At 65.4% G+C, this 23,482-nt stretch overlaps 10 protein-coding genes across 10 annotated transcripts; 7 read left to right on the top strand and 3 right to left on the bottom strand.

Annotated features, from left to right (window-relative positions):
• Positions 1-134: 134 nt before the first annotated feature.
• JCM10292_002218 (uncharacterized protein) lies at positions 135-2,378 on the top strand (the record flags this gene model as incomplete). The annotated part of the gene is made up of 11 exons (XM_076652895.1): positions 135-305; positions 378-479; positions 562-644; positions 709-811; positions 891-988; positions 1,046-1,121; positions 1,184-1,392; positions 1,513-1,758; positions 1,846-2,041; positions 2,131-2,201; positions 2,258-2,378. 11 exons carry the CDS (start codon positions 135-137, stop codon positions 2,376-2,378), a joined length of 1,476 nt encoding a protein of 491 aa, XP_076501559.1.
• Positions 2,379-2,566: 188 nt separating this feature from the next.
• Positions 2,567-5,108, top strand: JCM10292_002217 (uncharacterized protein; the record flags this gene model as incomplete). The annotated part of the gene is made up of 8 exons (XM_076652894.1): positions 2,567-2,753; positions 2,868-3,038; positions 3,154-3,399; positions 3,458-3,618; positions 3,676-3,769; positions 3,823-4,280; positions 4,348-4,641; positions 4,722-5,108. The coding sequence occupies 8 exons, from the start codon at positions 2,567-2,569 to the stop codon at positions 5,106-5,108; spliced, it is 1,998 nt and encodes a 665-aa protein (XP_076501558.1).
• A 499-nt stretch (positions 5,109-5,607) lies between these two features.
• JCM10292_002216 (uncharacterized protein) lies at positions 5,608-7,154 on the top strand (the record flags this gene model as incomplete). The annotated part of the gene is made up of 2 exons (XM_076652893.1): positions 5,608-6,940; positions 6,997-7,154. The coding sequence occupies 2 exons, from the start codon at positions 5,608-5,610 to the stop codon at positions 7,152-7,154; spliced, it is 1,491 nt and encodes a 496-aa protein (XP_076501557.1).
• Positions 7,155-7,552: 398 nt separating this feature from the next.
• Positions 7,553-9,208, top strand: JCM10292_002215 (DUF6534 domain-containing protein; the record flags this gene model as incomplete). The annotated part of the gene is made up of 6 exons (XM_076652892.1): positions 7,553-7,625; positions 7,752-7,943; positions 8,006-8,127; positions 8,192-8,352; positions 8,415-8,587; positions 8,652-9,208. 6 exons carry the CDS (start codon positions 7,553-7,555, stop codon positions 9,206-9,208), a joined length of 1,278 nt encoding a protein of 425 aa, XP_076501556.1.
• Positions 9,209-9,598: 390 nt separating this feature from the next.
• On the bottom strand, positions 9,599-12,828 carry AFG3 (AAA family ATPase AFG3; the record flags this gene model as incomplete). Its single annotated transcript, XM_076652891.1, has 5 exons — positions 9,599-10,011; positions 10,087-10,237; positions 10,303-10,365; positions 10,515-11,729; positions 11,788-12,828. The coding sequence occupies 5 exons, from the start codon at positions 12,826-12,828 to the stop codon at positions 9,599-9,601; spliced, it is 2,883 nt and encodes a 960-aa protein (XP_076501555.1).
• A 288-nt stretch (positions 12,829-13,116) lies between these two features.
• On the top strand, positions 13,117-14,711 carry BIM1 (microtubule-binding protein BIM1; the record flags this gene model as incomplete). Its single annotated transcript, XM_076652890.1, has 7 exons — positions 13,117-13,185; positions 13,282-13,294; positions 13,582-13,730; positions 13,872-14,091; positions 14,173-14,363; positions 14,442-14,567; positions 14,649-14,711. 7 exons carry the CDS (start codon positions 13,117-13,119, stop codon positions 14,709-14,711), a joined length of 831 nt encoding a protein of 276 aa, XP_076501554.1.
• Positions 14,712-15,093: 382 nt separating this feature from the next.
• On the top strand, positions 15,094-17,083 carry MMM1 (ERMES complex subunit MMM1; the record flags this gene model as incomplete). The annotated part of the gene is made up of 4 exons (XM_076652889.1): positions 15,094-15,332; positions 15,469-15,637; positions 15,700-16,062; positions 16,133-17,083. The coding sequence occupies 4 exons, from the start codon at positions 15,094-15,096 to the stop codon at positions 17,081-17,083; spliced, it is 1,722 nt and encodes a 573-aa protein (XP_076501553.1).
• A 515-nt stretch (positions 17,084-17,598) lies between these two features.
• JCM10292_002211 (uncharacterized protein) lies at positions 17,599-18,805 on the bottom strand (the record flags this gene model as incomplete). The annotated part of the gene is made up of 3 exons (XM_076652888.1): positions 17,599-18,109; positions 18,171-18,410; positions 18,540-18,805. The coding sequence occupies 3 exons, from the start codon at positions 18,803-18,805 to the stop codon at positions 17,599-17,601; spliced, it is 1,017 nt and encodes a 338-aa protein (XP_076501552.1).
• A 1,073-nt stretch (positions 18,806-19,878) lies between these two features.
• On the top strand, positions 19,879-20,721 carry JCM10292_002210 (uncharacterized protein; the record flags this gene model as incomplete). The annotated part of the gene is made up of 1 exon (XM_076652887.1): positions 19,879-20,721. One exon carries the CDS (start codon positions 19,879-19,881, stop codon positions 20,719-20,721), a length of 843 nt encoding a protein of 280 aa, XP_076501551.1.
• Positions 20,722-21,130: 409 nt separating this feature from the next.
• JCM10292_002209 (cation:proton antiporter) lies at positions 21,131-23,148 on the bottom strand (the record flags this gene model as incomplete). Its single annotated transcript, XM_076652886.1, has 7 exons — positions 21,131-21,346; positions 21,479-21,869; positions 21,950-21,972; positions 22,028-22,163; positions 22,245-22,573; positions 22,635-22,827; positions 22,892-23,148. 7 exons carry the CDS (start codon positions 23,146-23,148, stop codon positions 21,131-21,133), a joined length of 1,545 nt encoding a protein of 514 aa, XP_076501550.1.
• Between the last annotated feature and the right edge of the window lie 334 nt (positions 23,149-23,482).

The following is a 23,482-nucleotide window of genomic DNA, read 5'->3' as shown; positions in this document are numbered from 1 at the left end:
CACCTGGACTCGGCTTAGCTCGCTCAGAGGGAAGCAGCGGCGGGGAGAGGAGGCAAGCCGTGGATGATCGCACTCCATCGCTTGCTCGCTCTTTCCCTCAACCTCGCTCAGAGAGGGAGCGGGTCCGCGCGACGATGCTGCACCTCAACGCGTACGCCAGCAACCTCGACCAGGCCGCAAAGCACCGCGACGGCGCATCCCTCGCCCACCTCCTCTCGCTCACGGGCAAGCACGCTCAGCCCCTCCTCGACTTCCTGGGCAGGCCAGACCGCGGGCAGGCTGCTGCAGACCGCACCCTCGCAAGCGTGCGCACCCCGCCGAGCTCTCACGAGGTGACCGCCGACTGACCTCGCTCTCTCCTCGTCGTCGTCGCGCAGCCCCATCCGAGCTATGCCGGCCAGTTCAAGCGCAGCCTCAACAAGGATGGGCCCTGGGCAGACATGGCCACCGCCCACCTCTGGGCCCTCGTCGCCCTCAACGTGCGTCTCGTCTCAACGTCTCCTCCGAGTGTCGGACCCTGCGTCGAGTGGGGAGTACTCACCTTGCATGCACCCGGAACAGCCGCCGACGAACCCGATGACGGGTCTGCCCGTCGGACAGCAGGACGCTATCGTCGCGTACCAGAAGCAGCACGAGGTCGTCACGTCCGTCCTTCGCTGACTTCCCTCCCTCGCTGGCGCCGTTCGCTGACTCGTGCCGATCTCGCAGTGCGCTCTATCGCTGGCTCATCGAGGCGCGCGACTTGCCGACCGGCTGGGCGCTCCCGCTCCTCTACGTCGTCTGCCGCGACTTGCGCAAGGTGGCAGAGCAGGTGCGTCGTGCACATTCGAGCCGCCGATTCAGCGCCTCACAAGCGTTTCTGACGGCTCACTATACATGGCGTCGCACAGGCCGATCAGCAGTTGCTTGCCAACAGCCAGAAGGCGGGCAAGCTCGAAGAGGCGAGCCGCTTGATGCAGAAGGCTTTCTCGTGCTGCCTGAATGACCGGTGCGCAGGCCCCCATACTTCGTGTGCGACGAAATGGCTCATGTGAGCTGCGTACAGGCACTCGGACATGCTCGTCTCGCGAAAGATGGGCACATACCACCTCGCAACCCTCCTCTTCAAGACCTACTTCCGCGTGCGCAGCCTCTCTTTGCCCACTCACTCCCTTGCAAGGCACTGAAAGGCCTTTCTCTATAGCTCAACTCGACCGCTCTCTGCCGCAACATCATCCGCGGCATCGGCGCCGCCGACCTCCCCCCGCTGTCGGCCTTCCCACGCGCACACCGCGTCACCTACACGTACTACATGGCCGTGTTTGCCTTCTTGCGCGAGGACTACGCCGACGCCGAGAAGCGCTTTGTCGAGGCGCTCGCGCTGACGCATCACAAGATGAAGCGCAACATCGAGTGCGTTTCAGGCTGGTCCACCTGTACCACACGGGCAGTGTTGTCGAGCACGCTCGCTCGACGCGTCGCCTGATGGAGCAAGATGACCTCCGCCTGACACGCTCCTCTCCTCTCGCGCAGGCTCATCCTCGACTACCTGATCCCGCTCCTGCTCCTCCGCGGCGTCTTCCCTTCGCGCAAGCTCCTCGCCAAATCGGCGCGGCACAAGACGCTGTACGGGCCGTTCGCCGACGCGATCAAGAGCGGAAACGTCGCCGCGTACGACCGCCAGCTCGAGCGCGCCGAGAAGCGCCTCATGGAGCGCGGGACGTACCTCGTCGTCGAGCGCGCGAGGGAGGGCGCCGTGCGCGGGTTGCTCAAGAAGGCGTGCGTCCGGGGTCTTCCCCTTGCCTTCCCCTCTCTTGCTCCTCCAAGAGTACGCGGCGCGGACTGACGAGTACTTGTGTCGCTCAGGTGGATCCTCGAGTCCAAGCCGGCGCGCATGTCGATCGAGTCGTTCCGGCGGTACCACCACGCGGCGCAGTGCGTCGGGCTCGACGAGGACGTGCGGCTCGGGCGCCTCAAGCCGTCCGAGCTCGAGGCGGCCAAGAAGCGCACAGAGGTCGACACAGAGGAGATGGAGTGCGTGCTCGCAAACATGATCTACAAGGTGCGTGGCGTCGGGCACTTCTGCTCTACCGGCTGTCAGGTGGCCAGTATACGCTCTTGACTGATGTCTGGTGGTTGCGGACTGCGCAGGGTCTGGTCAAGGGATACATCTCGCACGCGCACCAGCTCGTCGTACTGTCCAAGGAGAAGCCCTTCCCCTGGTGCGGCTTCCCCGCTGCTCTTCCGTTGCTCGAGACTGACGAACCTGCTCGAGCAGGTACGGGCCGTACCGGAACAAGGGCGAAGCGGCGGCGAAGGCGCGGGCAGAGCGCGAGACGGCAGAAAGGCAGAAGATGCCCGAGTTGGGGGCGGCAGCGGGGCAGGGGGCAGCAGCATAGCGCGGTTGCAAGGCATTGTCCAAACCAGTTGCAAGTCATACGAGAGCGCAAAGTGCAAGTCGCTTTGGCCGCCTTTCATCTGCTCCGCTTCGAGGCCGACGAGAGCGGCGCGTCGTTCTTCCCTCTGTCCACACCGCGCAGGGTCGGGCAGACTCGTTACAGAGCCGTCTCAGAGCTCCTGCACGCCGATGCAGTCCCCCTTGCGCGCCTCGCACGGCGCATCGACGTCCTCTGCGCCGGCTCCTCGTCCTCCTGCGGGCGCGACCACCGCATCGAACGGCGTCGTCCTCCCGGGGCACGGCGACCTGTGGAGCTCCATCCTCGACTCGGTCAAGGGCTCGCGTAACGTCCTCGCAAAGCAGTGCCTCGTCCTCGGTGAGTCTGCGACGCGTTGTCCAGCGAACACGAGCGTTCAGCGATTCGCTTCCGCTGCCTCGGACGCTGTGGATAGCTTCACCGAGCTCTTGACTGACTGCTTGGAGTTCACAGGCGCGCCCGGCAGCGGCAAGTCGACCCTCGTCGAGCGGCTGCGGTCCCCCACCGGCGAGCCGGGCACGCGTGCTGCCGCACCAGCGGGCAAGGGCAAGGAAGGCGAGCGCACGCTCGACCTCGGCTTGAGTTACGAGGTGCTCGACGTCAAGGACGAGGGCGACGAGGGAGGTGCGCCGAGGCTGCTGCTCTCTCTTGTGTTGTTGCGGTCGAGGATGCAACGTTGTGCTGCATGCCTGAGACCGCTGCAACAGCTGATCAGGTAGCGGACAATCTCATTCAACAGACACGCTCGCCCGGCTCGGCCTCTTCCAGCTCTCGTCCCCCACGCCGCCGTTTCCCTCGCTCCTCTCGCTCGCCCTCTCGCGCTCGACGCTCCTCGACTCGCTCGTCGTCCTCGTGCTCGACTGGGAGCGCCCGTGGAACTTTGTCAAGGAGCTCGAGGGGTGGATCGCGCTGCTCGAGGAGAAGGTGGGGTCGCAGAGAGGCGTGAAGGACGAGCAGTGGGAGCAAGTCGAGGGTCGGGAACGATGTGCGTTGCATGTTGAGTATGCCGCCGTCAAGCGTCACTTACCGTCTTGCACTCGCAGTGGAGGCGCTTGTGCGATCATACGTGGAGCCGCCGGCACCAGGCGCGACCGCTGCGTCCACATCGTCCTCAGCTGCTGCTCATCTCGATGCCGACTCGCCGCTCCCGCCTGGAACGCTTCTCGACAATCTCGGCATCGGGCTTGTCGTCGTGTGTACCAAGGCGAGTTTGGGGCTGAAAGCGTTTCACGAACGCCCACTAATTTTTGACCTCTCACAGGCGGACCACATGAACTCGCTCGAGCGAGAACGCGAGTTCACCGAGGAGCAGTTCGACTTCATCCAGCAGACGCTGCGGACCGTGGCATTACGTTGTGCGTCCGCTCTCGGTCTTACTGCCTTCGCGTGCTGAATCCTCGCCGCTCAGATGGCGCCGCCGTCTTCTACACCTCTCAAACCCTTCCATCCTCTTTCGCTAAGCTGCGACAGTACATCCTGCATCGTATTTTTGCCGCGTCTCCCTCCGTCCCTTCCGCCACCGGCAATCCCGGCTCTACCTCCTCGACCGCTCCCGCCGCCTCCTCCGCACCCTCTTCCTCCCGCACGATCCAGCCTGCCGCCTCTTCGCGCGCTTCCTTTCCTTTCCCTCACCGCGCCAACGTCATCGATCGGGACGGCGTGCTCGTACCCGCCGGGTGGGACAGCTGGGGCAAGATCAAGATCTTGCGCGAGCGCTTCGACTGCGAGGCGTGCGGCGAGGGGTGGAGCGCGGACATGGAGGCACTCAGTGGGACACAGGGTGACGGTGGGGATGATTCAGCGAAGCGGAGAGGGTTGAAGAAGGAGTACGAGATGGTCGTCGTCGATTTTGATGCGGAGGACCCGGTGCGCCCTTCGTTCTCCTCTGCTCTTTGCGCCTACCTCCCCTCCGCTGACGATCCGGATCCCGCAGAACGTCAACGTCGCGCCCACTGTCGCAGCGCGTGACGAGCAATCGTTCCTTCGCGAGCACTACGACACGCTCCAAGCCGACGCAGCGTCCGATCCACGCCTCGCGTTCCGGCAGCCCGGCGCGCCCTCGTCCGCGTCGGGCCTCGGGCCGAGCGTCGTTGGCCCGATGGCGGGCGCGAGCTTGGACCTGCCGACGGTTGCGAGCACGCTCGAGCGCGCGAGGGAGCGGGGAGATGGGAGCGCGGCGAGGGACGCAGGGAGGGACGAGCGCTTCCGGGCGAGCATGTCGCGGCAGGTGCGTACGCGTTGATTTTGGGCGCTCTACTCGGCGGTGTTGTCCATGAGACGTGCTGACCGGGTAAGGGAGTTGTGCAGAACTCGTCGACTGGCGCATCTGCTCGCTCGCCTCCTCTCGGTACCGACCGCATCTCTCCCTCGCTCGCCTCAAGCGCAACCTTCGCGGACCGACCAACGTCTGCGCGTCCCGCCATCGCCTCTTCCACCGGCGCAGCTGCACCAGCCGGCACCGCTGGAGCCGCTGCCGGTGGAAACCAGGTCCTTGCCGACTTTTTCCAGAGCCTGCTCACGGCACGCACGGCGGGCGGGAGTGCTCCGCCGCCTTCCTCTGCAGGAGGAGGCAGTGGGCTCGGCGCGAGTACGAGCGGAAAGGGTTCGCCTGCACCGGCGGCGGGACCGAAGGCGAGGGAGCCGGGTGCGGCAGCGGCGCGGGACGCCGCTGCTGCCGAGACGACGCAGAAGTAGTGATCGTTCGCAACGTGGTGTGCGGGTCTGCAATTCGGGTCAGGCAGCTGACTTGAGCCGAGCGCCCAGAGAGACTCTGACTGGCCCGTTGGATGTTGAGCCCTTGCTGCCGGCTGCTCGCCCTTCTGCGCTGTCACTTCTGTGAAGCTACGGAGCGTGTCTTGGAGAGTAGCTGTTGCATTGGAGCACCCGAGTAGCTCGCTTGCGCGCCTCCGACTTTTGCGGACCTCAACGCACCCGTGCACGCGCCTCTTCGCCTTCGTCTTGACACGAGCGTCGCCTCTTGCGCAGTCTGCTGAGAGCTGAAGCTTTCTTGCATCTTCCAGACGGCTGGTCTGGGTCATCGAGCGAGCTGCACGGCGATCAGCGGCGTTCCTCGACCTTGAAGTCTCGTCAGTGCGCCGGCAGAACAAGTGCTTCCTCGCTTTGTTGGCACGCTGGTAGAGCCGATAAACTGACTTTCGTTCCGCGGATTGTCACGCGAGCGTCTCTGAGCGCCATGGCTGTCGTTCCTCCGCTTCCGAACGAGCTCGTCGTTCTCATCTTCGAACGCCTCTGGGACAGTCTTTGCACAAATCCGCATGACCGTACCTTGGTCGACGACATTGCGACCGCGCCCTTCTTCCACCCGCTCGTCCTCGTCTGCCGCGCGTGGGCCAGCCTTGCGCGCCCGTTCCTCATGCGCCGTATCGCGTCCGAAAATCCGGAGGCCTTCCTCGAGGTGCTGCGGCAGCACGACATGCGCAACGTGGTCAGATGGATTATCATTCCGCGCACGGCGACCGGGACCGCGCTGGCCTACTACAACAATCGTGCTGGAGGTCTTGAACTCGCGACCCTTACCGCGCACTGGATCGGAATCCTCGAGGTCAGCGCCTCGAGCTGCCGGCGCTTATCTGTCTGGACGACTCGACTGTCGGATGACATCGGCCTGAACCCCCGACTGTTGCCCTCGTCGGGCTTTCCGCACCTCACCAAGCTCTCCCTCAAGGCGGACCATCGCACGACACTCAACGCCTGGATCGATTGCCTGCATCTCTTCCCTCAGCTCGTCTACTTCTCGATCAACGCGAAGTGGCACGGGTCGAGAGACCACTTGACGGCCCGTCCGCCCAGCGTGCTTGCTCTGCGCCAGTTCGACTTGAAGTCGATCAACGAAATTCGGATCGAAGACCTCCGCCACCTTGTCGATGCCTTTACTCTGCCCGCAGCGGCCACACTCGAGCACCTGAGCCTCGCAGGGCCGCTCGACCACCTCTCTCGCGCACCTCTCCATGGCTCGCTCGTCCCGATGTTGCGCGGTACCGTCTTTCCCGAGCTCGTCAGCTTCGCCTGGTCCTCCAGCGCACTCTGCTGCAGTGGCGACTTGTCTGTCACCTTTCCGACTCTCCGCCACGCGACCATCTGCCTCTTTTACAGCGCACCCTTCCAGTCTCGCCTCGTTCTCCCCGCATCGCTCGAGACTCTCCAGCTTCGGTGCACCCAGATCGACCTCGTCGCTCTCGTTGACTCGCTCGCGGCGCAGCCAGGCAATGCCCTTCGCGTGCTCAACATCGAGGCGCTCTCGTTTGGGGCCGAACTTGATGACCAGCCCGCCAGCCTCGCCCAGCTCAAGGCCGCTTGCGTTGCGCTCGAGATCACTCTTTGCGGCGACATGATTACGTGCGAGGACCTTCGTACAAGCGCGGTCGAGGATGTGGAGGACGAGGAGAACGGGCGCAGTGAGACGAATGGCGAGGATGAGGAGCGGAACGACTGGGACTACGATGCCGAGAGCGATCCGATGTGGCGCCAGTGGTGGAGCGACGAGCGCTACCAGCAGTACGAGCTCGGTGGGTGATGCCAACACACCTGGCCTGTTCTTACGCGCGCTGACCCGGGTTCGCAGGCGAAGCCATTCGCACCCTCCGCCCGTTCCTCAAGAGTGGCGTCGCGCAAGACTCCACAGACCTGCAGGCCGTTCTGAGCGGCATCCTCAAGCGCGTCCGCCGAGCAGCCGTCGACACAGCCGCGAGCTCGGAAACGGACGACGAGCACATGAGCTAGTTGAGCGTAGTGGTCCCGCCAAGGCATGTTCATCGATGTAGACGGTACAGCTTCCGGCTTGCTGTCACGATCTCGCGTGTTGTCACCAAGCGAGCGACTCGTGTCGCGAGTTCGCGCGACCAGTTGACGCATTGATCACTCGACCGACTTGGCCGGCGGGCGACGGCCCTTCCGCTTTCGGCGGAATTGTCCAGCCTCGACCGCTTCTCTCTGATCTGGAGCGACCCCGTTGGTATCTGGAGACTTGTGTCAGAACGGCTGCCGCACCTTGGCCGCACCCCGCTGCCGCTGCTTGACATCGGGGTGCCTCGCTTTGTTCCCGCACCTCCTCCTCACCCTTCTTGCTTGACTGCTCGTAACATAGGCTGCTCATCCCTGGCTTCAGTCGCTGTGCCGACATGTCGGCCGACGACCCCTACGCGGACGTCGACCTCGTCGGTGCGCCAGGTTGGCTCGCGATCAAGCTGGTCGGTGCGTCCGACTCCCTCGGTCTGTTGCGATCAAGTGCGTTTGAGCTGACAGGCTTTGAACACTACTCGCATCGCTTGCACCACTTGTCTGCCTCGTGCCTTGCCGCTCTCTGTCACCCTACTGCAGGGCCGATGGTGTCGGGCTACGCCGCTCAGCTCATCTTCTACGGCCTCTTCTTCGCGCTCTTTGCCTCGTTCTGCTTCGAAGGGCAATTTCGACGGTTGCCCGGAAAGGCGAACAAGGCCGTTCTGATCGCCTTGTTCGTCCTCATCACCGGCGTTACGGCCATCACGTTCGACGCCTTGTACAAGCTAGCTTGTACGCTCAAGTCTGACGCAGAGCCTGCGAGTCTATACTGACCGGCTTGAGCCACTCGGCAGCTTTTCAGGACCGCACATCGTCCGCCATTATTGCTGGGCCGGACGAGTCGGTCGTCCTCACAATGCTGGGCGGGTTTGTCGGCGCCTTGACACAGACAGCATTGACTCGACGGGCAGCAACGGTGCGTAACGTGCCTCTGCTTCGTCCTAGAGGAGGACAAGCGAACTGACGCCGCGTCGATGCAGTTCATTGACAAGCGATGGCAGCGGATCGCCTTCTACGCCGTGCTCTTCACGCTCATCATCGGCGGGCTCTTCGGCTCAGTTGCGGCCACCGTCGTGTCTTACATATGGATTGCAGCCGGAACAAGCCTGACGGTGCAGCTCCAATGGTCGACGTGCATTGCGTATGTCCCATTTCTCGGACTCGGTACAGCCACTCGCGGCTTGACTGACGTCCATGCTGCAGTGTCTGGCTCTGGTCCTCGGCTGTGGCGGACTGCGTGATCAGCGGCACGCTCGCCTTTGCGCTATACCACCGCATGTCGGGCTTCAACGAGCAGACGGACAGCCTGCTCAAGCGCCTCGCCTGGTACGGCCTTCGCTCGGCGTCCTATACCGCAGTCGTGGCCATGGGAGGAGGTGTGTTACGGACCGATCTCGTGCTCGTCCGTCCCGTCGCCTCCTGACACTGGTCGCTCTGCAGCCATTGCCGCTAGCATCTTCCGCGACACAGTCATCGAATGGTCCAATCTCAGCGTCGCCTTCTGGGCGCCCTTACCCGCCTTGTACGGCATAGCGTTCTTCACGACCCTCGCCTCCTCCCGTCGCGCCGTCGAGACCACCTTTGGCACGTCGCACGACCTGCCGACGCACAGCAAAGGCGGGCAAACCCGCGCCGGTTCGTCGAACTGGCGCAAGACGTCTGTCGCGCTCGGGTTGGGCATGCGCCGCAAACGCAGCCGGAGCATGTCGAGCGTCGACGAGCGCAGCTTTGGCTCGCTGTACCGCGGTGCGAGCCGCTCACGTGGGAGCCAGAAGGACGCTTGCGCCTCGCGCGGCGGGACCTCGACCGGACCGCTCCAAGTCCACGTCGAGCGCGAGGTCGTGCGATGCTTCGACGAGCCGAGCGAGGGAGATTTGATTGCTGTCGCGGAAGGCGGAGGCCGATTGCGCTGGTCGGTGCATTCGACCAAGGCGGGCGCGGATCGCAATAGCGCGGACGAGTTCGAGCAGGCGGCAATCTCGAATGAGAAGGAGTGACTGCTCGAGTCAGGGGGCGGGACGCCCTTCGCTCGTATTGTTTGTTTCCTGTTGTCCTATCGTGTAGCTCTATCATCGCATGCACGCATCTCGTTCCGATCCGCCCTGGCTCTCAATGTATCCGCAGAAACGCACAAGCAAACGTTGGCCAGGACGGCCTGCAAGTACTGAGAGCGAGCGATGTGCGATTGCGGCGATGTCTTCGAGATCAAGTTGGTACAGCTACAGTGGTAGAGGGACGAGGAAGGGCGGGAGTCAACTAGCTACGTGCAAAGAAGGTCGCCACGGAGGCGGAATGAGGAAGCCGGAGAATGCAGACACAGGTAAAGCAGGCGAGGCGGATGTCTTCGAGTCTAGCGAGGAGGCGGGAGGTCTAGTGCAGAGGGTGTCTCATGCGCGAGCGCCCTCCTCGATGCCGCCCGGGTGCGGGACCTCGGTCCCGATGCCACCGCCGAGGCCGCCCTCGATCCCCTTGCCGAGCGGCGCGTCCTTGCCGCCAGAGGGCTCGGGCGCCGCCGAGCCAAACGAGACGGCGTCGTCGTACGCGTCGCCGTGCGGGCGCGGGCCAAGAATGTTGATCATGTCGGAGCGGCTTAGGACCTCCTTCTCGAGGAGGACCTTGGCGACGGCCTCAACCTGCTCGCGCTTCTCGGTGAGGAGGGCGTGGCATTTCTGGTGCGCGTCGCGGACCATCTTGCGGACCTCGTCGTCGATGAGCTGCGCCGTCTTCTCCGAGAAGGGCTTCTGGAACGACTCCTGCTCCTGGCGGTACGAGAGCGGGCCGACGTTCGTGTTCATGCCGTCTGTGCAGGAAGAACGCATGTCAGTAACCTGCGGCGACAGCACAGAAAGAAAGCGAGCAGCAGGGGGGAACGCACAGTTGGCGATCGTCTCCATGGCCATCCGCGTCACCTTCTGCAAGTCGTCCTGCGCGCCCGTCGTGATGCGCTTGAAAAAGATCTCCTCGGCGACACGGCCACCGAGCGTCATCGTCATGCGGTCAACGAGCTGCTCGGTCGTGTAGAGGTACTGCGCAGGCCGGGCGAAATTTAGCGCAAGCTCAAGCAGCGCAAGGTCTTTCTTCTCGTACTCACCCTCTCCTTCGGCAAGTACTGGGCGTAACCAAGGGCGCCCACACCTCGAGGAACGATCGAAACCTGCGAGTTGGACAGCGAAGAGGGCGAGGTCAGCATGGGGGTATCTCGGCGCTTCTCGCGCGACGAGATCGACCAGGCGCATGACAGCCACGCGGTGCAGATCTGGACGTGCAGGAGCAAGGGAGCGGACTGCGCAAGCCGAGACGCACCTTGAGCAGCGGGTCGGCCCACTCGAGGAACCAGCCAGCGACCGCATGTCCCGCCTCGTGGTACGCGACCGTGCGCTTCTCGTCCTTGTCGAGCACGCGACTCTTGCGCTCCATGCCGGCAATGACGCGCTCGATCGCCATCTCGAAGTGGCGCTCGCCGACCGAGTCGGCGCCGAGGCGCGCGGCGATGAGCGCCGCCTCGTTGCACACGTTGGCAATGTCGGCGCCCGAGAAGCCGGGCGTGTGCGCCGCGAGCTTGCGGATGAGCTTGCCGAGCGGCGAAGAGGGGTCCGGCTCATCCGACGGCTTGAGCGTGTACATCGACTTGAAGTTGGAGGACGGGGCCGAGCCGGGCGCGGCGGCGGGGTTGTCGATCGCAGGCGAGTCGGGAGAGTTGGAAGAGGAAGATGAGGGGGCAGAGTCGGAGGTCGGGGTCGCGCGGAGGAGGGACGAGAGGATCGGCGAGGCAGCAACGTCGACAGTGGGCGCTGCCGTCGCAGATGCGGTCGACGCGGACGTCGCGTCAAAGTGCGCGACAGCCGGCTGAGGCGGCGGCGTGCTGCCCTCGGTCAGCCCGCCCGTGTCCTCGCCCTCGTCCTGCTCGGCCTCCTTGGCCGCGCCCTCCTTGGCCTTCTCGTCGCGCGGAATGTCGAGCACGAGCTTGCGCAGGTGCACGCCAAAGATCTGCCTCCGCCCGCTCACGTCCGGGTTGCTGACGGCAATCTGGCGGTCGAAGCGCCCCGGACGGATCAAGGCCGGGTCGAGCACGTCCGAGCGGTTCGTGCCCGCAAGGAGGACGACGTGCTCGCCCGTGCCGAACCCGTCCATCTCGACGAGAAGCTGGTTGAGCGTCGACTCGCGCTCGTCGTTGCCGCCAAACTGGCCGCCCTTGCCGCGCGCCTTGCCGATCGCGTCAATCTCGTCGATGAAGACGATCGCGGGCGCGTTCTTCTTGGCCTGGGCAAACAGATCGCGGACGCGCGAGGCGCCGACGCCGACGAACATCTCGACAAACTCGGAGCCGGAGACGCTGAGGAAGGGGACGCCGGCCTCGCCTGCGGTCGCCTTGGCGAGGAGCGTCTTGCCGGTACCGGGCGGGCCGGAGAGGATGGCGCCGCGAGGGATCTTGGCACCGAGGCGCTCGTAGTGCTCGGGGTTCTTGAGGAACTTGACAAACTCCATAATCTCCTCCTTTGCCTCGTCCATGCCCGCAACCTGTGAGAGCTTCGAGTCAGTCTGTGGCACGGAGGCAGTGAAAGAACGAGATGCGCACGTCGTTGAACTTGACCTTGATGTCGGTCTCGTGGTTGAACATCTTTGCGCGGCTCTTGCCGACGCCAAAGATGCCGCCCGGACCACCTCCGCCACCCGGTCCGCCACCGCCGCCACCGAGGAGGCCGCCGCCTCCACCGCCGGTCATGCGGCGGTAGATCCACACGGTCGAGCCGATGAGGAGGAGCGTTGGGAGGAGATTGAGGAACGCCTGCCCGACGGGTATCTCCTCGTGGTACGCGACGGGGAGGCGCTCGCCGAGCGGGATGCCCAGCTCGGCCTGAGCCTCGTCGAGGCGCTTCTCGAACGCCTCGACGGACCCGATCGAGAAGTAGTAGGACCCGCCGCCGGGCGCGCCCGTGCCGTTGAGGCTGCCGGGCCCGGCGGCGTTCGAGTGGAGCGAGACGCGCACGCGCGACTTGTTGATGACCGTGAGCTTGTCGACGAGGCCCTTGCTCAGGAACGCAGAGTGGAACTCTGCCCACGTGATTTCGCGCGACGAGGGGTCGTACGAAGACGAGACGCGGTACAGGACGTACATGGCGACCGTCGTTGCAACAAGGCTCGCGACGCTGGGCGTCGGCGGGGTCGGCTGCTGCTCGTTCGGGTCGGGCTTCTTGCCCGAGCCGCCCTTGCCGCCCTTGGCGTCGCCGCGCTTCTTGTTCTTGTCGGGCCCGGGGCCGCCGGTGGTGTCGCCGGCCTGCTGGCCGCCAAAGAGGCCCTTGAGCGGGTCCTTGGGGGCATAGTCAGCGGCGCCAGCGCTACCAGGCGAGGCCTTGTCGTGTGGGCCGGGTCGCCTGCCGAGGAGGCCGCCGAAGAAGTCGTCGAGGCCGACGGGGCGGTCGTCTCCCGCGGGGCGCTTGGACGGCTGCGAGTCGCCGGTGTTGTCGGAAGACGGGGTGGCGCGGGCGAGGAAGGCCTGGAGCGAGTGGCGGAGGGAGAGCGGGCGGCGATGGAGCGGAGCAGCGGCGGCGAGCGAGGATCGGGGCGGGCGGGCGGCGCAGTGGCGCAGGGCCGACGCGCGGGCAGAAGCGGGGAGCATTCGCCTGCAGTGCTGTGCGCTCGAGCTGCTTTGCTTCAGCGAGAGGAGAGAGTGCAGAGCGCAGAGGGAGCGGCGGCGTCGTCGCAAGCAGCTGCTGCCGGTCGCTCGCTCGGCAACCCTCCGCCCACCGCCAGGAGTCTATCTGAGAGTTTTGCAGGGTAGAGTACACTCTCACACACCCCGCAAAAGGGTCGCCACCCATCCTGGTCGAGGTCGACTCGACGTCGTGCAGATCCCCCTCTTGCTCCCTCCGCCAGACCCTCCGCTCACGCACACCCGCGCACAGCCATGGCCGGCGAGTCGCGCACCGAGCTCCTCCAATGGATCAACCAGCTCCTCGACGTCGGCTACTCCAAGGTGCGCCCCCTTTCCCTCGTCCTCGTCCTCGTCGCTCAGTCCCTCACAGCTCTCGCACGCTCACCGCGCCCCTCTGGGCCACTTGTTCCCGCACAGGTTGAGCAATGCGGTGCGTCTGACCCTCCCGGAGCAGCGCTGCATCTGCACAGGCTGTACGCCTCGCTGGGGACTCGGCCGGTTGATTGACCTCTCGCTTGTTGCCATCTCGCCTCCCTCGTCACCTGCTGCCTCGACTGCGCCCCTGCACGGATCGAATCGACTCCCTTCCAACTCCTCTGCCTTCACTTTCGCTTCCTCGGGACGTGACGCCGCTGCTCCCCTCTCCCTCCCTCGCCAACCCCCTTCGTCCGCCCGATTGCCTCGCCCATGCCGACCCTCGACGCCCTCACCGAGCAGGCAGCGGCGCCGTCTACTGCCAGATCGTTGACTCGATCTTTGGCGACGTGCCCATGGCCAAGGTCAAGATGCAGGCCAAGCAGGAGTACGAGTACCTCGCAAACTTCCGCGTCCTCCAGAACACGTTCAAGGCTCACGGGATCGACAAGGTGCGTCCTCGGGTGGCGAGGGTTTACCGTGTCACGCGGCGACCGCGCGCTGACCCGGTCCGCCCCCACCTCGCTCCGTCCTCCCGACTCTTTTCACTGGGCCCTGCCGTTCCTACTGCGACGATGCGCACGCCCTCGCAGCCCATCCCCGTCGACCGCCTCGTCCGCTGCAAGATGCAAGACAACCTCGAGTTCCTCCAGTGGCTCAAGCGCTTCTGGGACATGAACTTCCCCGGCGGCGAGTACGACGCCGTCGGCCGGCGCGGCGGTGCGGGCGCGCGCGCACCCTCGGCGGCGGGCGCAGCGAGGGGTGCGGTCGTCGGAGTGGGGGCGGGAGCGGCGGCGGCGCGACGGCCAGTGGGTGCGTAGCCGCGAGGGCGCTCGGCTCTCCCTCTCTCCCACGTGCGATGTACTGACGCCCTTGTGCGTCCTCCCGGCACAGCGAGCACCTCGCGCGCGCCTCCGGCCGCCGCCGCACGACCAGGCGTGCGCTCGAGCGGCGGCGCGCGGAGCTCGTCGGCCGCGAGCTCGGGCGTCGACGCCGCCGCGCTCGAGGCGCTCACGGGGCAGATGAACGAGATGAAGCTCAGCGTCGAGGGACTCGAGAAGGAGCGCGATTTCTACTTCAACAAGGTGCGCTCACGTCTTCGTGCAGCGTTTCTTCTCGAAAGAGACGCCTGGTGCTGATGCGCGGGTTGCGACGCTGCGCAGCTCCGCGAGATCGAGATCATAATCGGCGCACGGCTCGAGCTGGCCGAGCAGGACGAGGAGAGCGGCGTGACCGAGGCCGAGAAGGAGACGCTCCTCCAAATGCAGCAGATCCTCTACAGCACCGAGGTGCGCTTTCGTCTGCTCCTGCAGGCGATCAGGCTCTCTTGATTGCTTGCCGTTCTGATTCTAGCTTCTTGATGCGCACAGGAGGGCTTCGAGGTGCCGGAAGACGGCCAGGAGCTCGTCGGCGACGAGGAGGAGACGTTCTGATCCGCTCGCCTCGCCTTCCTTCCTCTGCCTTGTCCCCTTTGTGCATGTCCTTCCCACGTCTACACCGTCTTCGCATCCGCAAAAGACCTCGTCCCTCGTCTCTTCGTCGTTCCTCCCTCCCCGCCTTGTTTCTTCCCCTTCCCCTTTTCGAACCCGTTTGTGCCCGCCTTCTTCACCCTTGTTGCGGCTGCACTGCGAGCTTCCCCTCGTTGCGCCTCTGAGTCCTCGGTCGTCTCATTCGAACGAGTCGACAAGCCCCGCGGAGAAAGGCCGCGGTCCGCTCGGCCGGAAGCACGCGTCTCATCGCTCCGCTCATCCTCGCGGCACCAGGCGTGCTTCACCCGCGCAGCTTGTCCGTCGATCCTATCGACGAGGCTCGTGCATGCACCCGCCTGCGTCTCCCCCCGTCCCTCCAGCTCCGCCCACCCCGCTCTCTCTCCCTTCGCCGCCGCCATTGTCCGCATCCATCGCATCGTCCCCTGCATCAAGCGGCAGCACAGCCGGCATGGCAGCAGTGCACACGGCGCTGCCGGTGATGCAGCAGCAGCCGGCGGCACCACTGCAGGGACAGGCGCCGCTGTTTAGCTTCACGCAGGGAGTGCTCCTCGGGCAGGCGAGCATGTGCGTCGCGGCTCTCTCTCTTGGGCGCGCTGTGCAGTCGACAGCAACTCTCACGCTCGTGTCCCTCACATGGGAGCGGCATGCCCCGCTGCGGCGACGCTGTCCAATTCGCCGGACTGACGCCTTGCGCCTGCAGGATCATCCTCGCGGCGCTCTTCTTGAAATACGTCGTGTTTGAGGACCCGGAGGCGGCACGACGAGTGCGCGAGGAGCGGAGACGCGCACGGCAGGAGGAGGCTGCGGGCGCCGGGGCGGAAGACGGTGAGGGCGGCGAGCGGAAGAAGAAGGACCGCAAGGGAAAGAAGGTGCGCTGTGAACCACTCGAGCGCGCCTTATAGTGCACTGCTCATGATCGACTACACCACAGGCGGCTTCTCGCACCCCTCCCGACTTCCCCGCCGCGAGTTTGACCGCCGCCTCTCTCCTCTCGTCGCTCTCGTACGACCTCTCGTCGCACGCGCCCGAGTCGCTCGACTGGCTCAACGTCCTCCTCGCCCAACTCATCTCGTCCTACCGCCTCCTCGCGGCTTCGCACTCGGCCGGCGGCGCGCGGAAGCTCGTCGAGGAGGCGCTGAATCGGAGGACGGGCGGGACGGAGGAGAGCGCAGAGGCGAGCCAAGGCATGGTCGGGCTCGACTTTATCGAGGTCGACGAAGTCGGATTGGGCGATGGATTTCCCGCGCTGAGTGCGGCGAGGGTGCGGCCGAGCGGAGTGGGCGGGGAGAGTGTGGTGCGTTCCTCTTCTCTCCAGGTTGCGTCTGTTCATGAGAAGCTCACGATTGATGTATGCGAATGCACAGCGCGTGGAGCTCGATCTTGATTACTCGGACCAGGTCCTCCTCGCCGTCTCGACACGAGTCGTTCTCAACTTTCCCCGACCGCGCTTCGCCGTCCTCCCAGTCTCTCTCTCCGTCAGCCTCGAACGCTTCTCCGGTACCCTCACCGTCGAGCTCCCGCCTCCAGTACCCGCAGCAGCCGACCCTTCCGACCCGCATCAGCACCACCACGCTCACCCGACCCTGCACCTTTCCCTTCATCCCGACTTTGAGCTCCAGCTCGCCACATCCTCTCTCCTCGGCTCGCGCGCAAAGCTGCAGGATGTGCCAAAAGTTGAGCAGCTCCTCAGCGCGCGGATACGAGCTGCCATCCAGGACCGCATCGTTTGGCCAGGGCGAATCGAGGTGGCTCTTCCGGGCGTCAAGCCGCACCATCATCGCCATGCGCACCGCCACGGCGAGGACAGCGAGCCTGTCGCGCCACTCGCAGACGACCGCGCCGCATCGCCGCTCAGCGGCGCGACCTCACCCCTCTCTGATCCGCTCTTCCCGCACACGCCTCCTTCTCCTTCCTCCCCTCTCGCCGCCGCCTCGCCTCTACACTTCTCCGCACCTTTACCTCCGAATCCACTCCTCGCGCGGACACAGTCTGCCGCCTCCTCCTTTACCAACGGAACCGGCACGCCCGAGACCCCCTCGGTCGACCTCTCCGCGCCCGAAGGGCCCTCGATCGCGCTCCATCCGCGCGTGCGCCCCGCTCCGCCCGCTACCGCGGCGCAAGCCCACGCCCAAGCGGGGGCGACGCCCAGCCCGAGCGAGAGCTTGCCCGGGTACTTCCCGCCTGGCGCGGCGGGGCTGAGTGGGCTCGCGGGGAAGAGGGTCGGCGGGGCGGCGCCGGACGCGGCGGGGATGCGGTATCGCACAACGGCGGGCGCGGCTGCAGGGGTAGGGATCGGGGTCGGGGTCGGGAGGTAGAGCACGACATGGAGGGTGCAACGCATCTTGCATCGTCAACGACGTGACGAGGGCTGGCCAGGCGGAACCGAGACAGCGCGCAAGTGCTTCAGAGACTTTGCGTTTGTCTGCTCCACCGACAGGGCCGCCCTCAGGACCGCGAAGCTCGAATCTGACTCGGCCTTCGCAAGTCGCTTTCCAGCCTTGCTCGCCATTTCGGTAACAGTGCTTGTCATTGTATAGATTGCATACCGGGCTAGTGAGAGGAGCAGACGATAGAGAGACGAGAGGAGACGAGACGAGACGAGACGAGACGAGACGAGACGAGACGAGACGAAACGAGACGAGACCAGATCAGACGAGGGGAAGGAAAGGAGGGGCGAGACTAGTGAGACAAATCAAAGACACAGGGCAATCACAAGAGACGAGACATTGACGACAAGACAACAGTGAGAGGCGCGACATGGAGGAAGCAGACCCTGCAAGACGAGGAACGAAGGCGCGCACGGAGATTGCTCGGTAAGGGTGAAGGAATTCTAGGCGGCGATTGCGGCAGCAGGGAGAAGAGAAGCGGGCTTTGCTGGAAGGGGGACACGCGGGACGCGGATGTGCTTGGCGAGCTCTTGCGGGATGAAGTCGGCGTTGCCGGTGCGGACGTAGTTCCCGATTGCCCGGCTCAGCGCGTGCATTTGCTGGGACCGCGTGATGTCGGGGAGGACGACGCAGACGTCGTCGAACGAGGCGAAAGGGGCCTGCCCGTCGAAGCGGAAATGGTTCTGGAGGAAGCGGGCCATGCTGTCGTTGGCGAGGCGAAGGGTGGACTTGAAGCGGCAGAGGCCGTCGTGCGATTTGAGCTCGATCCTGGCGCAGTTGCGCTCAAGGCCCTCGTACTTCGAGCTGTGGGCGCTCTTGGCGGGCGTCGCAGGCTTGGTCACCTCGGTCGCGACTGTGGCCGGGCTGGTTGACGCCTCAGTCCTTGCGCTCGCGGCCGCGAGCGCCGGCGCTCCGGCGCCGGCGCCGTTGCCGATCGTGAAGCAAGACGAAGTACTGCGGTGTCGATCCGAGGTCAGCAGGATGAAGCAGCTCGGCAGAGCTGACGAGGGCGCACCGGTACTCTGTCGGCGCATGCTCGGGCGTCATCAAGTCGGCACGGCGCAAGCGCTTGATAGCCGCCCACTCATCGTCCGCGGCGTCCCTCGGACGCTTTGACGGGCTCGAAGCGCTCTTGCCTGCGAGCGCCCGTGCGGTGTTCGGGTAGAGGAGCGCGAGCGCGAAGTCGAGCGCCTGGTTGCGCGGGATCGTGACAATGATAAGCTTCGGAGTCGTGATCTTGGCGCTCGGCGAGTTTCTGCGAGAGCGGAGGAGAGGAAGAAGGAAGTGAAAAGAAGGGCAGGAACAACGACAGGGGATGGCGAAGCGCATCGAGCCGTGTCAGTCTGAGTGTCATGACTGCACAGCAACCAGGATTTGTACGCACTGGGTCCTCACGCGCTTGATGGGGCGCGAAGCGGAGACTTTGGCGTTCGTCGAGGCGTCGGGCGAAACAGAGAAGGTCGACTCATCGTCCTCGAGGGGCCGCTTGCGAGTCTCGGTCGCGATGTTGACGGTGGGCTCCAGCCCCTCATTGGTAGGAGTGGTGTAGACAAGCGGCGAAATGCGGTAGATCGGGCGAGATGCCGACGGCGACGAAGGGCGCGAGTAAGGGGAGACGCGAGGAGACGAGCGGGAGAGCACGGGAGCCATTCTGAGCAGGATCTTTGAATGCTGGGAAGGAGTCCTGAGTCGAGCGGGAGTCTGCGCTCGAGCGGGAGCGAGGGCAGGAGTGAGGAGAAGGAAGGAGAGAGGCGAAGCAGCAGAAACGGCCCAAGTCGAGCTGTCGTGGCCGGTGACTGGGACCGAGCTGAGACACAACCTGCTCGCATGTGCTCGAACATGCTCGAAGCTGTCTCGAGAGCGCGCTCCAGGTAGCGCCGGTTTCAGGAGCTCGTCGATCGGCGCGATGACTTTGCGCGAGTGCAGCGTGAAAGCGAGGCGGCTTTGTCGCGCACAAGACGGCGATCGGCAGTGCCGGCCCTTTCCCCACTCATTGTTGACCTGCTGTCTCGAAAATCAGGTCCTTTGAGCGGGTCGTCGCCAAGCGAGACGGGGTTTTCAACGGGAGACCGCGCGGAAGCAGCGACGAGACGAGATGGCAACGCCTCTTGAGGGAGGGCAGTCTGCGTCGAGCAGTCCGGCGTGAGTACTGGCACAGACTTAGTGCTTCTCGGAGCCGCTATGAGCGTCTTTGAAGCGAGAGAGACGCGTCTCGCGGTTCGAGCGGCGGTTGTGCGAAATTCTCACTTCTCAATCTCGCCCTCTGCGAGTGCGTGGTGGATCTTGCTAGCACCGTAGACCTCCACAATGTGGGCTCAGCCGCTTTGCATCGCTACCGCGAAGGGGTGAGGCCCGTCGACTTGCTGCTTCAACTCGCGCTCGCCTCTTTGCTTCTTCCCAATCACTCTTTTGCGCTCAACCTCGTACGTTGAGCAACAGACTAGGCTTCGAGTTGCACCCCGCGCCGCACGAATTGCCTACATCCTTCTCGCGTGATCCGAGTGCGTCGTCGCTGATCCCGGCCGGCATCTCCTGTCCTCTGATCGGGGTCAACTCATGCCTTACAGTCCCCGTGCAGCCCACTACAGCCCTCTACTACCTTCGAGACTCGCTCGCCTCACCCTCGCTCGCTCCTCACGTGCGTCTCGCCTGTCTCGTTCATCCCCACCTGCTCCTTGCGTCGTGCCCTGATCACCCTCCTCGACTGCAGCTCCACCGTCAACATGGTCACTCCGCCTATTCACGTCGACAACCTCACCTCGGCCAGCCGCGCGTTCCTCCAGACGAAGCTCGAGCGCTTCGACACGCGCAGGGGCAAGGAGTGGCGCACGGTCGTCGAGGACGAGCACGAGTCTGGCACGGGCGGGCTAGAGCGCGAGACTCTACTCATCAACTCAATGACAGGCGACGTGCGCTACGTCTCTCGCAAGGACGAGCGCACCGCATTCGGCCTCGCCTCGCCGAAGAAGCGCGCGCACTCGCCCGAGCCCAACGTCGTCCACAGCTCGACCGCGGCCCGCTCGGGCGGGCAGAACAACCCGGGGTCTACTCACGGACAGGGCGAGCCGGCGAACGAGGCGCTCCCGCTCGACGCCGCCCTCGGCGCACTCGTCCTCTACACCGGTCCGCGCTCGACGTCCGCCTCGGCCCCGTCGACGCCGAAGCGCGCCATCCACCCGCTCCGCACGACCATGACGAGCCCGCGCGCGGCCTCGACCACGACGCCCGTCGCGGCCGTTGGCGCGCCCTTCCCGCTCCGCTTCGGCGAGCCGACGGTCGAGGAGCCGGACGAGGTCGTCACCGCCTCGTCGCTCTTCCCTCACCTCTACGGTCCGCGCACCACGCCCTTCAGCGCGACTTCGTCTCCGAGTCCGCCGAAGAAGGCCCGCTTCGACTTTGAGGGCGCCGCCTCGCGCTCGCCCTTTGCGCTCTGGGCCGCCTCGTCCTCGTCGGCGTCGCCCGCAAGCTCGGGCATGCACCGCGCCGTCCCGAGCAACATTGGCGCGTCGACGTCGTCGACGACGCTCGACGGCGACTCGACGCTCATGGTCGAGGAGCTCTTCTGAGCTCCGCCCCGCCTCTCTCCCCCTCGCTCGTTGTGCCCTCGTTCCTTCTCTTTCATATCTAGCATCGCTAGACCTCTCTATCAACCTTTGCATTCGCATACACCCTCGTTTTGCTGACCCTGCCGCGCGCGCGACTCGTACGCAAGAGTGAGCCTTCCCAAGCCGACTTTGCGCGCGCTCGACTCGTCTGTCCGCGTTCCATTCGCGAGTCTCTCGGGGTTTTCACGCTCATACAGCTCTAGAAGCGAGTCGACGGGCCGAAGAAAGCGGAGCGAGCGATAGTTGGCAACGTCGTCTACCGCCCGTCCGCCCGCCTCGACCCGCTCTTCATCCGCCGTCTCCCCAGCCTGATCCAGCTCAGCCGTCCCGCCACCACCTTTCCTCTCGGTCTCGCCCGCGCCTATGCCTTTTAGCCCCACCTCGCACTCGCCTTGACGACCCCCTCGCAGCGCCGGACGAGCGCGCCAAACGCGACCGGGCCGGCAATGGTGCAGAGGGCGACGGCCCAGATGCCGATCAGGTAGGGCTCCTCAGTCAGGACTAGCGTGGAGCCGCTGCTGCTGGAGGAGGAGGAGGCGGAGGAGGAGGCGGTCGAGGTGGTGTAGGCGACTTGGAGGATGAGGATCTGCGGACGGTGGAAGGAGTCAGCGCGCGCGCATGCCACGCAGACAAGATTAGACGGGAGCTGTGCATCTCGCGCTCGAGGGCGACGCAGGAGAGAGAAGCAGGGAGTGAGGCGCGAGAGCGACAAACGCACCCCGATCTCACCCCTCGCGACCAGCGCCAGCCCGACAAACGCTGCGCACGGCAGCGACTCGCGCACGAACGGGCTCCGACCGCCGCGTTCAATCTGCACGCGCGTCGCGGACCGCAGGCGCGAGGCGCGGCCCTTCTCGGCGTCGATACACCCGGTCAGCTCGATCGCCGTCTCTTGCGCGCTCGAGCGCCCGCTCTCTTCTCCGCGCTGCTCCTCGGTGAGCTGCAAGGAATCAGTCGTGTGAGGTGCGGGGCGTGCAACGAGGTCGAGCGAGAGGATGGGGCCGCCGGCGAGGACTTTGCCGAGCGCCATGAGGAGCGAGTAGGCGATGCCGCGCCAGATGCGCGCGCCGGCCCAGAGGTCGTGGAACGGGATCGAGAAGCCGATTGAGCTGCGAGAGCGGCCGATGGGAGGCGAGACGGGTCAGCCGGGAGTGCGGAGGAGAGGGCCAGGAGAGGGAGCGGGACGGACGCGAAGAAGATGGGGACGAAGATCTGCAGGGGGCGAAGGTCAGTGCTGGTCGTACAGAGACGCTGATAGGGGACGCACATGCTCCTGCAGCGGCACGAGCCACTCTTCCCAGCACCTAACGAACGAGATGTTCGAGCCAGGCGAGGGCAAGGCCGAAAGAAACGCGCCGGCGAGGAACGCGCCGAGGAGCATGGTCGTGCCCGCGAAGTAGGCGCTGCGAGGAGGAAGAAGCGCGTAAGACCTGGGAGCGTTGCGAATTGTTCTCCGAAGGCGAGCGAGCGTCGCGGAAACGCACATGCTGAGGAATGCGCACAGGACCGCGACGCCGAGGAAGAGCTCGACGGCCCTCCCGCCGCGCTGCACGAGCCGCTCCACCTTGCCGACGCGGAAGAGCGGCTGGAAGAGCCACCTCGTGACGAGCGGCGTGACGACGGCCATGCCGACGCTCGCGACGACCGGTCGGCCGATGGTCCAGCCGAGGTTGCCGCCGCCGGACGCGACCGACTGGATGACCGAGAGGAGAACGAGCGCGATGACATCGTCGATGAGGGCGGCGCCCTTGAGGATCTCGCCCACGGCGGTCGTGCTCAGCTCGGGGCCGGCTGAGCGCAGGACGAAGAAGGTCTGCGCGCGGGCTGCTGGTCAGCATTGAGGGTGGCAAGTAGGCGTCTGACTTTGCACGCACTGTGCCGAGTGAGGTCGACGCGAGGGCACTGCCCGTGGTGAAGGCTTGCAAGGGCGGGTACCCGAACGTGGGCGCCGAGAAGAGGGCGAACGTGAATGCGAGGGGAAGGAGGATGCCGCATAGCGCGACGATGACTGCCATGGGGAGCTGGGGCAGGAACGACTTGGGCTGGAGGGTCAAGCCGCCCTCGAAGCTGCGCGTGAGGAGGGTCAGCGGCATGTCGTCGGAGGCGCGGAGGAACGGGTCACGGGGCGCACACGATGAGGACGAGGCCGATGTAGCCGACGACGAGAAACGTCTGCTGCCAGTCTGTGTGGAGGATGCGGGCGACGGGGCCATAGACGACGCCGACTGCGATTTCGCCGAGGAGGCCGGCGTGGAGGAGGCGGTTGGCGATGGCGCGGGCGACCTGGACAAAGTAGAGGAAGGAGACGACGATGGCTAGGTCGACGAAGCCTGGCTCGTGGTAGGGGATGGTCCCGGGGGCAGCGATGGACGACGAGGGAGACGACATGAGAGCATAGCGGACTTCAGTACGGGGGAGACGTGGGTGAGGGCAGAGGGCAGCAGTGGCGGGCAATCGAGCGCAGTAAGCGGTTGGCAGAGAGCAAAGCGCGTCAGGTGCGAGTTCAGCGACAAGGACGCGTCGAGCGAAGGCTGCGTCTTGGCGGAGCGAGCGAGGGAGAAGGTTGGCTCGCCTCGACTCTGCTCACTCGCGCGCACCCGCCAGACAGACTGCAGCCATGGTACGCCCACTCTTGCACGGGCACTCTGCACGGGGGGGGGGGGGGGGCCGGGGGGGGGGGGGGGGGGGGCGCGGGGGGGGCGGGGGGGGGGGCGGCGCGGGG

Source organism: Rhodotorula paludigena, assembly GCF_050403205.1.
Source record: "Rhodotorula paludigena JCM10292 DNA, Rt_paludigena_JCM10292v1_ctg99, whole genome shotgun sequence".
NCBI lineage: Eukaryota > Fungi > Basidiomycota > Microbotryomycetes > Sporidiobolales > Sporidiobolaceae > Rhodotorula > Rhodotorula paludigena.
This window is presented reverse-complemented; position numbering and strand designations above follow the sequence as displayed.